Below are 17,350 nucleotides of genomic sequence, written 5' to 3'. Positions count from 1 at the left end.
CTTTCTTACAAATATACAACTATTAAACTTCACTTCACTCATTGCTAGACCTACCACTGACAGCTCATCTCTGGGTGTGCCCTCACTGTTGGGTTACATATACATAAACTTTAACATTAAAGTAAAAACAGGTATTTTGCACTTTCCCATCTCAGATCATCTCCCAATGTTCTTAAATATATCAACTCCCAAAGCAAATCAGAAACTCTATAAGAAAAAAATCCAAGACATATCTAATAATAATAAAGAACTGTTTTCAATTAAACTAAACTTTATATGCTGGCAAGACTATCTATCTGTACAAGATGTTAACTTAAATTGTGCTACATTCATAAAAAATATTCAAGACCTATTTGAGGAATGCTTTCCTATAAAAACAAAACATATATCAGAAAAACGATTTAATAGTCCCTGGATCACACAAGCTATCTTAAAATCCATAAAAACTAAAAACAATTTGTACAAGGACTACAAAATTGGGGCCATATCTGAAGAGTATTATAACAAGTATCGAAATACACTAAACACAACGATAAGAACTGCCAAGAAATCATATTATATGAATACATTTACAAGCTTTAAAAACAATACAAAAGTAATATGGAAAGCTATTAATGATTTAAAAAACAATCACAATAGAACTTATCTAAATTACATTTCCTACAACAACAAAATATTAACAAGTCCAGATGAAATAACTGAAGCATTAATGAATACTATGTGAACCTCACCTAGATAGTAACATTCCACCATTTAATATTGACCCTATTAGCTTTCTCCCCAACAGTTATCCAACATCTATGGCAGCTCCTCATATTGACCCCCAAGAGGTAATCGTTATAATAAACAACCTAAAAAACACAAAAGCCAGTATAAATGAAATTTCTGTACCTCTTATAAAAAACAACAAATACCAACTAGCCATTCCTTTATCAATTTTATTTAACCAATCTATATTTTATGGTAAACTCCCACAATGTCTAAAACATGCTAATATAATTCCAATCTATAAAAAGGGCCATAAAGATCTATTAAGTAACTACAGACCAATTTCTCTGTTAAATGTATTTTCAAAAATATTCAAAAAAATAATGAAAGCTAATCTAGTAAATTTCCTAGAGAATAAGTGAGTTATAACTCCATATCAATACGGCTTCAGACAAGGGTTAAGTACATTTAATGCTTTAAGTAATTTAAGTGAAAAAATCTACTCTACACCAGGTTCAAAAAATTCTCTGTTAAGTATCTATATAGATTTCCAAAAAGCATTTGACACTGTTCGACATGACATTTTATTGAAAAAATTATATCATTACGGCATTAGAGGAATCATTCATGACTGGTTCAAAGACTACTTGATAAACAGAACTCAATCCACTAAATTGCTCGGCCACTCCTCCACACCACGGCTTATTAAATATGGAATACCACAGGGAAGTGTTCTAGGTCCAATTCTATTTTCATTTTGCATTAATGACCTACCACATATATTAAAAAACTGTAAGACTATATTATTTGCCGATGACTCCACTCCATATATAACTAGTACAGACCCAACTGCCATGGTACATAAAGCCAATATGGAAATGGATATCTTCTATAAATGGTGTGTGAGCAATAGATTAACAGTAAATCAAAATAAAACTTATTATATGCTATGCACCAACAAACATACACAATCTCTACCTCCATTATTTTACAATTTCAGTATAATAAAAAGAATAACCCAGCATACACTATTAGGGATCACTTTTGATGACTCACTAACATTCAAACCTCATATATCAAATATGTGCCTTAAACTATCTAGAATAGTTGCCCTTCTCTATAAAATTAAAGATCACATGCCTCGTCATGTTTTGAAAATCATATATGATGTTCATGTCTTACCCATTCAAAGTTATTGCATACCCATTTGGTGTAGCACTTACCCAACCCATCTGTTACCCCTTTTCCGATTACAAAAGAAAATAATAAGAATTATTACAAACAGCGAATATTAGGCACACTCTCTACCACTCTTTACGGAAACAAATACTTTAACACTTTTCAATTTAAATAAACTTCATATGGGTATTTATATGTATAAAACAAAAAGTGAACATACTATGTGACTGCAACCCCACCATAACTATCACACTCGTACCAGCCACAATCTGAATGTACCTCCACACGCCCTGTCCCTATATCAACAATCCCTGTCATGCAATGGCCCCAAACTATGGAACTCAATACCTCAACACATAAAACTCCTTCCAAACCTAAATTCCTTTAAAAATCATCTCAAAAAATATATACTATCCGTACTATAAAAGCTGCATATATCTCTTATTCAATGTCATTATTATTATTATTATTATTATTATTATTATTATTATTATTATTATTATCATCACTATCACTACTTTTACTATTATTATTACTATTACTATTATCTTCAACTGTTGTGTACCATTATTATTATCATTATTATTATGTCATTATATTATATTGTTAGATTATTATTTTGAATACTTCGTCTAATGTTACTTGGGCCAGAAATTTAGTAGACTATACATGTCCAGAAAACAATAAAATTTAGAAATACATACCAATTGTTGCCCCAAAAGCTCTAGCTTCCTATGGGCTACTTGCACAACTAATCTATGTTATATCAACCAATGTATATACAAATTGCAAGTATAATAAAATGTTTCAATGTTTCCACCCCTCCAATCTTTCCTTCCCTCCAATCTTTTCTCCTTTCCTCCAATCTCTCCTTCCCAACTCCCTCCAATCTTTCTTCCTTCCCTCTAATCTTTCCTCCACTCTCTGTTCCCAGGAGGAGTGTTATCAAGGTCTCATTAAAGGTGCTAGATAATGGTACAATAGATAAATATAGGTAACAGTGTCTCCTAGCTACTATATAATCTATATTTGGTAAAATTGTACACTGGTTTTTAATATGTATGTATATTTCAACTATGTGTAAATCTATGTGTTTATTTTTGTATATGTATCTTATCTATTATCTATCTGTCATCCAATATACTTTGAAAGAGTCTAAATCATCAAGGAGTAATAGTTGATGTGAGGGTCAGGTCATATTAATTGCCCTCCTGGAACACACATTTAACAAGGCGTTCGTTGGAGTTTGAGGTCATTCCAGGGGTACTAGCTTCATGACCCAGGTGGTGCTTTAATAACCCTTCCTATGTACCATGAACCTAAAAGAAACACTCAATAGAACCTAATTATTCTCCTTTTTGGCCTTTGGAAGTAGTTGATGTGAGGGTCAGGTCATAGTCTTATTAATTGCCCTCCTGGAACACACATTTAACAAGGCGTTCGTTGGAGTTTGAGGTCGTTCCAGGGGTACTAGCTTCATGACCCAGGTGGTGCTTTAATAACCCTTCCTATGTACCATGAACCTAAAAGAAACACTCAATAGAGTCTAATTAGTCTCCTTTTGTCCTTTGGAAATAGTAGATGTGAAAGTCAGAAGTGTCTGATGGTCACATTCTTAAATATAGCCAAGACAAGACAGCTTTCCTAGGAGTCGCAGGCATTCCCAGGGGTTGGCCCAGGTGGTGGTTTAACCCTTCCTCTGTACCATGAACCTAAGAAAACACTCATTAGAAACCGACTGACCACCTTTTCGGCCTTTAAAATTGGTTAACTTGAGGGGCTCAGAATGCCGCCCTAGGCCCGGATTCATCAATCTTACCAACCACGCCTTTGGTATCTCTCACATTTACCGAGCGCTACCAGAGCTGCGGCATCTTTCAAACACGGCATTCATCAACAGTATGGTAACGCTCCGGTAACTCGCACCCTAGCAACAATTGGTTGGGCTGGATAGCCAATCACGTGCGACCTTTGATGCTGTATTTCAGCTTTCACGTGTCGTTTGTTTACTAATACACAGACTTCAAAATCAAGTATTGTACAGGCGTAAATACTGCCTTAAAACAAATAATTAGCGTGGTGATCCCTCAATTAGATGTGGCGTTTTTTACGAATGAATGCCGTTACTTGTATATTTATTCTTGAAATAAAAATATACTTGCTTATGTAGCCTAGCAATATTCTGAACATTTTTGTATGTTACCTACATAGTTTTCCATCGCCAACGCCAGCTGCGTGCCTCGCTATCACAAGATTGGGTATTATTCTAATGTTTGCCCATACTCGCCCCTCGCAACCAAAACTGACTAGGGGGCCATTGTCATCATGCCTCACTGGTGCAGCCAAGCAATGGGTGTGGGCGTGGGAAGTTGTGGCTGCTGAGGTGAATGGCGTGATCAAGTGGCTTCGTGAGTAGTGTGGAGGAGGTCAGAGCAAAATTTTACGACATTAAACTCCACAGCAAGAATATTGGAGACTTGAGACGGGAGGTGACTGTCACAGGCAGAACATTATTCCCTCTGCAGTGTTTTAACAAGTAGGGAAAAGTCATGTGGGTGGACAGTTCCACAGACTTACATACTATAGAGTGCGGCCTGCAAGTGAAGCCAGCCTGAGGCTGTGCACGGGTGTGCCCAGTTCATCCCAAACCGACGACTTCACACCTCACTCCCACCCCGTTCCTGACCCCAACATTCATTTTTGAGAAAAATGTAGACCATCATCTTCTTGAGAAAATTCTGCATCACACTAGCATAAAATTGTAACAATAATGTGTAAATACATTCGAAAATCAAAGTTAAATGAATAGGGAGTACACATTTTCTTGCATTTATTTCTCTTCAACTCCTTCGTACTCAGCTGGTTTTCGTCACATCGCTTCTATAAGCCCAGATCCTAAATCTGCATACTTTTCTGCTTCTGATGGTGTAGGGCACGTTACGAGGTAAAAAATACATTGGCTCAAAATCGCCTCCGAACATGAGCCACGGCAGTGTCTAAGCACTTACCACGCCTGTGGTAACTCAGTTACAGGTGCTCAGGCCGCAGTAACTTTGGCCTTACCACAGCTCCGGTAAATGGTTGATGAATGCCGATTTACCGGGTGGGCGGAGATACCGAGACTTACCAGACAGAGGTCCGGTAAATGGTTTGATGAATCCCGCCCCTAAGCTACAATGGGTGTGTGCCATGACTGACCTAAATTGTGCACTGCCATATTACATTATTATAAGTCCACAGTATACCCATCACAGCAACACTGTACCCAGCGTTGCCATGTACTCAAATCATTGCATATATTGTTTCAAGACCCTAAAACTATTGTACAAGCACCAATAATGCCCTAAAATTAAAGTTAATGTTATTAGTGTCAAGTATTGATGCTTTTGTGTCAATACTTATGAGTAAAAAATAAAAAAGATGCGATATATGTTCACGGTGGTTCATGGTAAGCTGGCAACGTTGACTGTACCTCATATATCGCACTTGACTGGGGCCGCCAAACCCTTCGGATAAGCTAAATTGCACTTGCCAAACAGTAGAGTCAATGGGGTTTACTCTAATGGGGTCCAGGCCCTCCCCAAGGTGCCCATTCCTCCCCCATTACGCTCACTCTTCCAGGCAATGGTGGGATACATACAGCGTGTTAGTTGAAGGGTTAAACAGCGTATCATTGTGCCGTGTGGGGACACGGCAGCCTCCTGGTACTGAAGGGAAGTGTGCTGTATAGGTTAGGAATTACCTTCTGAATAAAGCCTTGAATGTAATGATGCCGCACTCTGCTCATTTGAAAAGCTGTTATGAATGTTTGGGACAGGTTACTACGGTGGCTAGGTCATTACATACAAAACAGGACTAGGTTTTGGGAGACAGGTCAGGTCATTTTGTTGTAGACTTGTGATACTGGGCTGGACTGCACTGGCTACACCATCGCACGCTGAAGTTGTTGCACCCAATTTATAATGATATCTTTTTGGAGTGACGGGCTTTTTTTCATTACTGGTTCCTTTTTTTTTTCTTGAACTGTTTACTGTAAAAAAAAAAGTGTGTTAATGTTTACACAGTTAAATGACACCGAACTTGATTTGCAGACACTACCAAACGAAGAAGAGGAGGAGGAGGAGGAAGAAGAAGACGAGGAACACAGGAGGAGCCCATTGGTGAGTGTTAATTTATTTTTTTCTAAAATGGTTAACGAGCTCTCCTTCCTTCCTTCCTTCCTTCATTCATTCATTCCTTCTTGTCTCTTGGATAGATTAGGATAAAAAGCCAGATTATTGAAACCCTTCAGCAGTTTACATATTTGAGGTTTTCATAGGAGCTTTGAGAGGCATTTCCAGGGCTAATTTAATGACCCTGGTGGTAGTGTGACCCTTCCTCTGTACCAAGAATTTAAAGGAACTCATTTGTCAAGACTTTCATTGGAGTTTGGGGCATTTCCAGGGCTAGTTTTATGACTCTGGAGGTAGTGTGACCCTTCCTCTGTACCATGAACCTAAAGAAACACACATTTGTCTAGACTTTCATAGGAGTTTGGGGAATTTCCAGGGCTAGTTTAATGACCCTGGTGGTAGTGTGACCCTTCCTCTGTAACAAGAACTTAAAGAAACACAGATTTGTCTAGACTTTGAGTTCGTATGGGGTGGTACGCTGGTGCCTCCAATGGACTCGCCATAACGCTCATTTTGCCATTTTCCACCGATGAGAGAGCCCGGGGTCAATTCCCGGGCGGTGGAAAATTTTGAGCAGCTTTTCCGATACCCTACGCCCCTGTCCACCCAGCAGTGAGTGGTTACCAGGTATTAATCAGGGGTTGTGTCCCGTCTCCTGGGGTCTGTTCCTTCTATAATTCCTTCCTTCTGTCTCTCTCTCCGGCAAGTGACCTCAGATGTTGCGCCGACTACATCAAACTTTTTCCAAACTCCCCTGTGCTAAGTCCTGTGATGTTTTCATATGTAGCTGTTGGCATATTCAATGAGTAAGTATATTTCTATTACACCAAGCAGGTGACGTCACTTATTCTGACTCGTGAGCTTTCATATTTGTCTGTTTATGTAATATATTTCATGGAGGCAAAGATTAAATTATTGTTTTCAGTTTTACTAGTGAGAGATTTTGTGAGAGCTTATACACCAGAATTTCACTTAACATTGCTCCAATCTCTCCTCCCCAATTCCCTCCACCCCTCCAATCTTTTCTCCTTTCCTCCAATCTCTCCTTTCTAACTCCCTCCAATCTTTCCTCCTTTCCTCCAATCTCCTTCCTCACTCCCTCCACCCCTCAATCTCTTCTCCCCAATTCCTCAATCTCTCCTTCCTAACTCCTCCAATCTTTCCTCCTTCCCTCCAATCTTTCCTTCTTCCCTCCAATCTTTTCTCCTTTCCTCCAATCTCTCCTTCCTAACTCCCTCCAATCTTTCCTCCTTCCCTCCAATCTTTCCTTCTTCCCTCCAATCTTTTCTCCTTTCCTCCAATCTTTCCTTCCTATCTCCCTCCACCCCTCCAATCTTTCCTCCACCCCTCCAATCTTTTCTCCTTCCTCCAATCTTTTCTCCTTACTCCAATCTCTCCTTTCTAACTCCCTCTACCCCTCCAATCTTTCCTTCCCTCAATCTTTTCTCCTTCCCTCCAATCTTTTCTCCTTTCCTCCAATCTCTCCTTCCTAACTCCCTCACTCTCTGTTTGGACACCGTGGCGATCGAACGTGGCGATTGACCTCCTTTAATCCTGACAGAAATTACACATCTTTAAGTCCATGTTGGCTGCGCCAGCGTGACTACTGTACTATGACGTCCTGATGACACACAACACATGTACACTGTTGTGATTTCCAGTGCTGCAAGTTTGTGACAGAACTGTTATATGTGCTGACCTAGTGATATTCAGGCAACTGTTGTTAAGTGATACTACCATGCCTGACACTCGCAGTGCCTCTGCTGCGTCAAAGAATCCTAATCAGCGCTCCAGTGACCAACAGCAGTTGCCACTAAATCTACAACTACAACAATCAAGCACCAGCAGTGACGACCATGATCCTGAGAATCGGGAGGTGAACCAGCTACTCGACTCCCTATCCGAAGAATCAAAAACCCTAGTGAAAATGATTACTCCTGTGATCTCAAAGAAAATGAAACTCGAAACTGAATTACTGAAGGAAGAACTCATAAAGAAAGACTCGCAAATAACAAAGCTAAGTGGAGAAATAGTTGGGTTAAAAGAAAAAGTGCAAGAACTAGAAACAAGCAAAGATGGTGTCGACCAATATGAGCGTCGTGACACCATCATTGTGAGCGGTCCATCATTGCCTGACGAAACACCACACGAAAACCTCTACCGTCATCACGAACGCATTCAAGGACAACCTGAGATTAAACATCAGTGTATCGGACATTAATATTGCACACAGGATTGGACCAGCAAACTCCCAACGCAAACGACCGATCATAGTGAAACTCTGCAGCAGAACCCTGAAGCACGACCTGGTTGGGGCTTGTATCCAAATGAAGCCTCAACTGTACATCAAGGAGAGCCTGACACCCAAACGACTCCTTCTCTTCAAGTAGGTGTTAAACATCCGACGAGCTCACAGAAACAAATTCCAGCAATGCCACCAAGGATGGAAAAATAATTGTCAGGCTCAGGAACTCTACCATCAAGCATGAAATAATTGATCAGCAGACACTGATCACCCTCCTGGATGAGTACCCTGACATGAAGGACACCTGTCTTGAGTCACTCTAGTTTTGCTTCAGTCTCCTCACCATAATGCCATATGGCACATTCCAGTAGTTTACAGTAATCATTTTATCCACCTTTAAGCTCCAATATGACACTCATACTTTATTACTAACATTAGATTACGTAGTAATGTTACTATTAATGTCATCATTAATATTCATTATTACATATTACATATTAATGTCACCATCAATATTCATACCATTATAATTATTATTATTATTATTATTATTATTATTATTATTATTATTATTATTATTACTATGATTATTATTATTATTACTATTGCCATTGTTAATGCTATTCATTATTTATCAGTCTTACTTTTACTACTACTACTACTACTACTACTGTCACTACTACTACTACTAAGTAATACTATACTAAGTACTACTACTACTACTAATACTACTACTACTACTACTACTAATACTAATACTAATACTAATACTATTACCACTACTAGGTACTACTACTACTACTACTAAGTAATACTATACAAGTAATACTATATTATTATTATTATTTTATTATTATTATTTATATTGTTGAATATCATTGATACTATAACGGCTACTGCGACTATTGTTATATTTTTTGCTTTATTATAATTATGATTGTCATTGTCCTTTCTACTCATTATTACTTTTCTGTAAAGTTTTTTTACTTATCTTAAGCAACATGTTCACAGTGCCACCCGGCGCGGCTAGACTTAATCTTGTATCTTACTGCTTTCTTTCCATTCTCTTCTCTGACTCCTCTTCCATTAATCTTATGTCCCATCTCTATGAGACACTCTTTTATGATGATGAACACAGACATGCCAGTGCAAATAACATAAGTATGGAGATAATCAATCAACTACACGGCCACATGGACTTTGAATCAATATCAAATTATAATGACCTTGTTACCTATAATAACCTCATTAAGACTCAACAGACATAATGCACATAAACTCGAGATCATTAACAAAAAAATCTGATAATATACAACTACTCCTCAGATCTTTACACATACAACCTGATATCTTGGCAGCCACTGAATCCTGGCTTACAGACAATAATAAACACCCACACGAATTTACAGGATACCACTCATACCATTTAACCAGAAATACGCGCAAACAGGGAGGGGTATCAATATTTGTGTCCAATCTAATACATTCTCAGGAAATCAAAGACTTGACAATAGTAAATGAAGATATAGAAATAAACACAATTAGGATAAAAACAAACTCATTAGGCTTCCTTCTATGCACGATTTACAGACCTAACAGTAAACACATTGCAGTTGATGAGTTCTCACACACACATTGCACGAACTTTTACGAGAGAAAGCAAAAAATAATGAAATAGTGCTGATTGGAGATTTTAACATTAATTTACTTGAACATACCTCTCACATCCCAACAAATAACTTTCTTACAAATATACAACTATTAAACTTCACTTCACTCATTGCTAGACCTACCACTGACAGCTCATCTCTGGGTGTGCCCTCACTGTTGGGTTACATATACATAAACTTTAACATTAAAGTAAAAACAGGTATTTTGCACTTTCCCATCTCAGATCATCTCCCAATGTTCTTAAATATATCAACTCCCAAAGCAAATCAGAAACTCTATAAGAAAAAAATCCAAGACATATCTAATAATAATAAAGAACTGTTTTCAATTAAACTAAACTTTATATGCTGGCAAGACTATCTATCTGTACAAGATGTTAACTTAAATTGTGCTACATTCATAAAAATATTCAAGACCTATTTGAGGAATGCTTTCCTATAAAACAAAACATATATCAGAAAAACGATTTAATAGTCCCTGGATCACACAAGCTATCTTAAAATCCATAAAAACTAAAAACAATTTGTACAAGGACTACAAAATTGGGGCCATATCTGAAGAGTATTATAACAAGTATCGAAATACACTAAACACAACGATAAGAACTGCCAAGAAATCATATTATATGAATACATTTACAAGCTTTAAAAACAATACAAAAGTAATATGGAAAGCTATTAATGATTTAAAAAACAATCACAATAGAACTTATCTAAATTACATTTCCTACAACAACAAAATATTAACAAGTCCAGATGAAATAACTGAAGCATTAATGAATACTATGTGAACCTCACCTAGATAGTAACATTCCACCATTTAATATTGACCCTATTAGCTTTCTCCCCAACAGTTATCCAACATCTATGGCAGCTCCTCATATTGACCCCCAAGAGGTAATCGTTATAATAAACAACCTAAAAAACACAAAAGCCAGTATAAATGAAATTTCTGTACCTCTTATAAAAAACAACAAATACCAACTAGCCATTCCTTTATCAATTTTATTTAACCAATCTATATTTTATGGTAAACTCCCAATGTCTAAAACATGCTAATATAATTCCAATCTATAAAAAGGGCCATAAAGATCTATTAAGTAACTACAGACCAATTTCTCTGTTAAATGTATTTTCAAAAATATTCAAAAAAATAATGAAAGCTAATCTAGTAAATTTCCTAGAGAATAAGTGAGTTATAACTCCATATCAATACGGCTTCAGACAAGGGTTAAGTACATTTAATGCTTTAAGTAATTTAAGTGAAAAAATCTACTCTACACCAGGTTCAAAAAATTCTCTGTTAAGTATCTATATAGATTTCCAAAAAGCATTTGACACTGTTCGACATGACATTTTATTGAAAAAATTATATCATTACGGCATTAGAGGAATCATTCATGACTGGTTCAAAGACTACTTGATAAACAGAACTCAATCCACTAAATTGCTCGGCCACTCCTCCACACCACGGCTTATTAAATATGGAATACCACAGGGAAGTGTTCTAGGTCCAATTCTATTTTCATTTTGCATTAATGACCTACCACATATATTAAAAAACTGTAAGACTATATTATTTGCCGATGACTCCACTCCATATATAACTAGTACAGACCCAACTGCCATGGTACATAAAGCCAATATGGAAATGGATATCTTCTATAAATGGTGTGTGAGCAATAGATTAACAGTAAATCAAAATAAAACTTATTATATGCTATGCACCAACAAACATACACAATCTCTACCTCCATTATTTTACAATTTCAGTATAATAAAAAGAATAACCCAGCATACACTATTAGGGATCACTTTTGATGACTCACTAACATTCAAACCTCATATATCAAATATGTGCCTTAAACTATCTAGAATAGTTGCCCTTCTCTATAAAATTAAAGATCACATGCCTCGTCATGTTTTGAAAATCATATATGATGTTCATGTCTTACCCATTCAAAGTTATTGCATACCCATTTGGTGTAGCACTTACCCAACCCATCTGTTACCCCTTTTCCGATTACAAAAGAAAATAATAAATTATTACAAACAGCGAATATTAGGCACACTCTCTACCACTCTTTACGGAAACAAATACTTTAACACTTTTCAATTTAAATAAACTTCATATGGGTATTTATATGTATAAAACAAAAAGTGAACATACTATGTGACTGCAACCCCACCATAACTATCACACTCGTACCAGCCACAATCTGAATGTACCTCCACACGCCCTGTCCCTATATCAACAATCCCTGTCATGCAATGGCCCCAAACTATGGAACTCAATACCTCAACACATAAAACTCCTTCCAAACCTAAATTCCTTTAAAAATCATCTAAAAAAATATATACTATCCGTACTATAAAAGCTGCATATATCTCTTATTCAATGTCATTATTATTATTATTATTATTATTATTATTATTATTATTATTATTATTATCATCACTATCACTACTTTTACTATTATTATTACTATTATTATCTTCAACTGTTGTGTACCATTATTATTATCATTATTATTATGTCATTATATTATATTGTTAGATTATTATTTTGAATACTTCGTATAATGTTTCTTGGGCCAGAAATTTAGTAGACTATACATGTCCAGAAAACAATAAAATTTAGAAATACATACCAATTGTTGCCCCAAAGCTCTAGCTTCCTATGGGCTACTTGCACAACTAATCTATGTTATATCAACCAATGTATATACAAATTGCAAGTATAATAAAATGTTTCAATGTTTCCACCCCTCCAATCTTTCCTTCCCTCCAATCTTTTCTCCTGTCATCCAATCTCTCCTTCCCAACTCCCTCCAATCTTTCTTCCTTCCTCTAATCTTTCCTCCACTCTCTGTTCCCAGGAGGAGTGTTATCAAGGTCTCATTAAAGGTGCTAGATAATGGTACAATAGATAAATATAGGTAACAGTGTCTCCTAGCTACTATATAATCTATATTTGGTAAAATTGTACACTGGTTTTTAATATGTATGTATATTTCAACTATGTGTAAATCTATGTGTTTATTTTTGTATATGTATCTTATCTATTATCTATCTGTCATCAATATACTTTGAAAGAGTCTAAATCATCAAGGAGTAATAGTTGATGTGAGGTCAGGTCATATTAATTGCCCTCCTGGAACACACATTTAACAAGGCGTTCGTTGGAGTTTGAGGTCATTCCAGGGGTACTAGCTTCATGACCCAGGTGGTGCTTTAATAACCCTTCCTATGTACCATGAACCTAAAAGAAACACTCAATAGAACCTAATTATTCTCCTTTTTGGCCTTTGGAAGTAGTTGATGTGAGGTTCAGGTCATAGTCTTATTAATTGCCCTCCTGGAACACACATTTAACAAGGCGTTCGTTGGAGTTTGAGGTCGTTCCAGGGGTACTAGCTTCATGACCCAGGTGGTGCTTTAATAACCCTTCCTATGTACCATGAACCTAAAAGAAACACTCAATAGAGTCTAATTAGTCTCCTTTTTGTCCTTTGGAAATAGTAGATGTGAAAGTCAGAAGTGTCTGATGGTCACATTCTTAAATATAGCCAAGACAAGACAGCTTTCCTAGGAGTCGCAGGCATTCCCAGGGGTTGGCCCAGGTGGTGGTTTAACCCTTCCTCTGTACCATGAACCTAAGAAAACACTCATTAGAAACCGACTGACCACCTTTTCGGCCTTTAAAATTGGTTAACTTGAGGGGCTCAGAATGCCGCCCTAGGCCCGGATTCATCAATCTTACCAACCACGCCTTTGGTATCTCTCACATTTACCGGAGCGCTACCAGAGCTGCGGCATCTTTCAAACACGGCATTCATCAACAGTATGGTAACGCTCCGGTAACTCGCACCCTAGCAACAATTGGTTGGGCTGGATAGCCAATCACGTGCGACCTTTGATGCTGTATTTCAGCTTTCACGTGTCGTTTGTTTACTAATACACAGACTTCAAAATCAAGTATTGTACAGGCGTAAATACTGCCTTAAAACAAATAATTAGCGTGGTGATCCCTCAATTAGATGTGGCGTTTTTTACGAATGAATGCCGTTACTTGTATATTTATTCTTGAAATAAAAATATACTTGCTTATGTAGCCTAGCAATATTCTGAACATTTTTGTATGTTACCTACATAGTTTTCCATCGCCAACGCCAGCTGCGTGCCTCGCTATCACAAGATTGGGTATTATTCTAATGTTTGCCCATACTCACCCCTCGCAACCAAAACTGACTAGGGGGCCATTGTCATCATGCCTCACTGGTGCAGCCAAGCAATGGGTGTGGGCGTGGGAAGTTGTGGCTGCTGAGGTGAATGGCGTGATCAAGTGGCTTCGTGAGTAGTGTGGAGGAGGTCAGAGCAAAATTTTACGACATTAAACTCCACAGCAAGAATATTGGAGACTTGAGACGGGAGGTGACTGTCACAGGCAGAACATTATTCCCTCTGCAGTGTTTTAACAAGTAGGGAAAAGTCATGTGGGTGGACAGTTCCACAGACTTACATACTATAGAGTGCGGCCTGCAAGTGAAGCCAGCCTGAGGCTGTGCACGGGTGTGCTCAGTTCATCCCAAACCGACGACTTCACACCTCACTCCCACCCCGTTTCCTGACCCCAACATTCATTTTGAGAAAAATGTAGACCATCATCTTCTTGAGAAAATTCTGCATCACACTAGCATAAAATTGTAACAATAATGTGTAAATACACATACGAAAATCAAAGTTAAATGAATAGGGAGTACACATTTTCTTGCATTTATTTCTCTTCAACTCCTTCGTACTCAGCTGGTTTTCGTCACATCGCTTCTATAAGCCCAGATCCTAAATCTGCATACTTTTCTGCTTCTGATGGTGTAGGGCACGTTACGAGGTAAAAAATACATTGGCTCAAAATCGCCTCCGAACATGAGCCACGGCAGTGTCTAAGCACTTACCACGCCTGTGGTAACTCAGTTACGGGTGCTCGGAGCCGCAGTAACTTTGGCCTTACCACAGCTCCGGTAAATGGTTGATGAATGCCGATTTACCGGGTGGGCAGATACCGCGAGACTTACCAGACAGAGGTCCGGTAAATGGTTTGATGAATCCCGCCCCTAAGCTACAATGGGTGTGTGCCATGACTGACCTAAATTGTGCACTGCCATATTACATTATTATAAGTCCACAGTATACCCATCACAGCAACACTGTACCCAGCGTTGCCATGTACTCAAATCATTGCATATATTGTTTCAAGACCCTAAAACTATTGTACAAGCACCAATAATGCCCTAAAATTAAAGTTAATGTTATTAGTGTCAAGTATTGATGCTTTTGTGTCAATACTTATGAGTAAAAAATAAAAAAGATGCGATATATGTTCACGGTGGTTCATGGTAAGCTGGCAACGTTGACTGTACCTCATATATCGCACTTGACTGGGGCCGCCAAACCCTTCGGATAAGCTAAATTGCACTTGCCAAACAGTAGAGTCAATGGGGTTTACTCTAATGGGGTCCAGGCCCTCCCCAAGGTGCCCATTCCTCCCCCATTACGCTCACTCTTCCAGGCAATGGTGGGATACATACAGCGTGTTAGTTGAAGGGTTAAACAGCGTATCATTGTGCCGTGTGGGGACACGGCAGCCTCCTGGTACTGAAGGGAAGTGTGCTGTATAGGTTAGGAATTACCTTCTGAATAAAGCCTTGAATGTAATGATGCCGCACTCTGCTCATTTGAAAAGCTGTTATGAATGTTTGGGACAGGTTACTACGGTGGCTAGGTCATTACATACAAAACAGGACTAGGTTTTGGGAGACAGGTCAGGTCATTTTGTTGTAGACTTGTGATACTGGGCTGGATTGCACTGGCTACACCATCGCACGCTGAAGTTGTTGCACCCAATTTATAATGATATCTTTTTGGAGTGACGGGCTTTTTTTCATTACTGGTTCCTTTTTTTTTTCTTGAACTGTTTACTGTAAAAAAAAAGTGTGTTAATGTTTACACAGTTAATTGACACCGAACTTGATTTGCAGACACTACCAAACGAAGAAGAGGAGGAGGAGGAAGAAGAAGAAGACGAGGAACACAGGAGGAGCCCATTGGTGAGTGTTAATTTATTTTTTCTAAAATGGTTAACGAGCAGTCAAGGAATTTTGATAATAAGGAGGGAAAGTGTGATGCTTTTTTGTAGTTTTGTTAAGTTGTTGAGGGGGAGAAGGCCCCCATTAGATAGCTTACATTATAGCTGGTCTGTTTCGTTAGGGGAGTCCATGGCTGCAAAGGGGGGGTTATATACATCCATTTAGACTTTGTGTATCAGATTTAGAGGAAGTAATCTCTCTCTCTCTCTCTCTCTCTCTCTCTCTCTCTCTCTCTCTCTCTCTCTCTCTCTCTCTCTCTCTCTCTCTCTCTCTCTCTCTCTCTCTCTCTCTCTCTCTCTCTCTCTCTCGCTCTCTCTCTCTCTCTCTCTCTCTCTCTCTCTCTCTCTCTCTCTCCCCCCCCCTTGCTGGCACTCCTCATGATGTCATCAGTGTTATGTGAATGCCATATTCAAGGCTGTTCCCAACATAGAGTTGATAGCAAGGAGCTCTGTCTGTCCCACTTTGTTGGTGAGGTACAACACTGTGATGTAAACGCTTGTTGCTTCGTCCCCTGAGGTCTGGCAGCGAACAAAGGGAACCCACGCCATTGTCTTCCACTTGTACAAACAGGGTACACCAGGGCACCGATCACAAGCCAAACTTGTGATTACTTTTGCTGTGAATCAAAACACTCGTAAAGTCAGGCACTCGTAAACCCATGCAGCTTCGGTAGACTGCTCTCGAGAGTGTCATCTGGCCCTCGCTCTGAAAAGGTTCCCCTCCCCTGCCATAAGCTGTACTTTTCCAAGCAAGATCTGTTGTGAATAGTATTGTAAAACTCTGTGCTGTAATATTAACCATGGCAATGCGACTATGTACTCCGCTCCTCTAAGACATCTTAACCCGTCTGCTGCGATTGGCACGGATTTGGTTTTCACTGTTAGCCTGGTAACATATACTTCCAGGTCTTTCTCTGCCTCTGTGGTGGTTAGTGGAGTGTTTCCCATGTGGTATTGGTGTGCTGGATATTCCCTCCCAAGTGCAGGACTTTACGTTTTTCTTCATTGAATTGTAGCAGCCACTTTTTGTTCCATTCCTGTAGCTTGGTGATGTCTTCTTATAGGAATTTCTGCACTCAAGGGGTTAACTCATGAATGAACTGACTAACTAACTAGCTGACTAACAGGGACCCTGGCTTCCATAAACTTCATATTAACCCAAGACTCTCAGCTCACTATTCTCAGGTGCTTTCGCTTCCCACATCTTTATTTCCCAGTGCCAAAAAGGAGA

At 38.4% G+C, this 17,350-nt stretch overlaps 1 protein-coding gene across 21 annotated transcripts in view; it reads left to right on the top strand.

The window, feature by feature from the left end:
- LOC126992183 (uncharacterized) overlaps positions 1 to 17,350 on the top strand; it is a 146,221-nt gene that overhangs the window by 121,818 nt on the left and 7,053 nt on the right. For 19 of the 21 annotated variants that reach the window (XR_007746331.1, XR_007746327.1, XR_007746325.1 and 16 more), the window contains one exon: positions 5,979 to 6,047. Coding sequence is in view for 1 of the 21 variants with exons in the window: in XM_050850843.1 (XP_050706800.1) it covers positions 5,979 to 6,047; positions 16,013 to 16,081 (138 nt within the window). In the remaining 20 variants the exon portion in view is untranslated. Of the gene's footprint in view, positions 1 to 5,978; positions 6,048 to 16,012; positions 16,082 to 17,350 lie in introns of all 21 variants that reach the window. The other 2 variants (XR_007746319.1, XM_050850843.1) reach the window with 1 other exon arrangement.

The sequence above is a fragment of the Eriocheir sinensis genome, unplaced genomic scaffold (assembly GCF_024679095.1).
Source record: "Eriocheir sinensis breed Jianghai 21 unplaced genomic scaffold, ASM2467909v1 Scaffold412, whole genome shotgun sequence".
NCBI lineage: Eukaryota > Metazoa > Arthropoda > Malacostraca > Decapoda > Varunidae > Eriocheir > Eriocheir sinensis.
The sequence above is the reverse complement of the archived record's forward strand: the minus strand, read 5'-3'. Positions and strand labels throughout refer to the sequence as shown.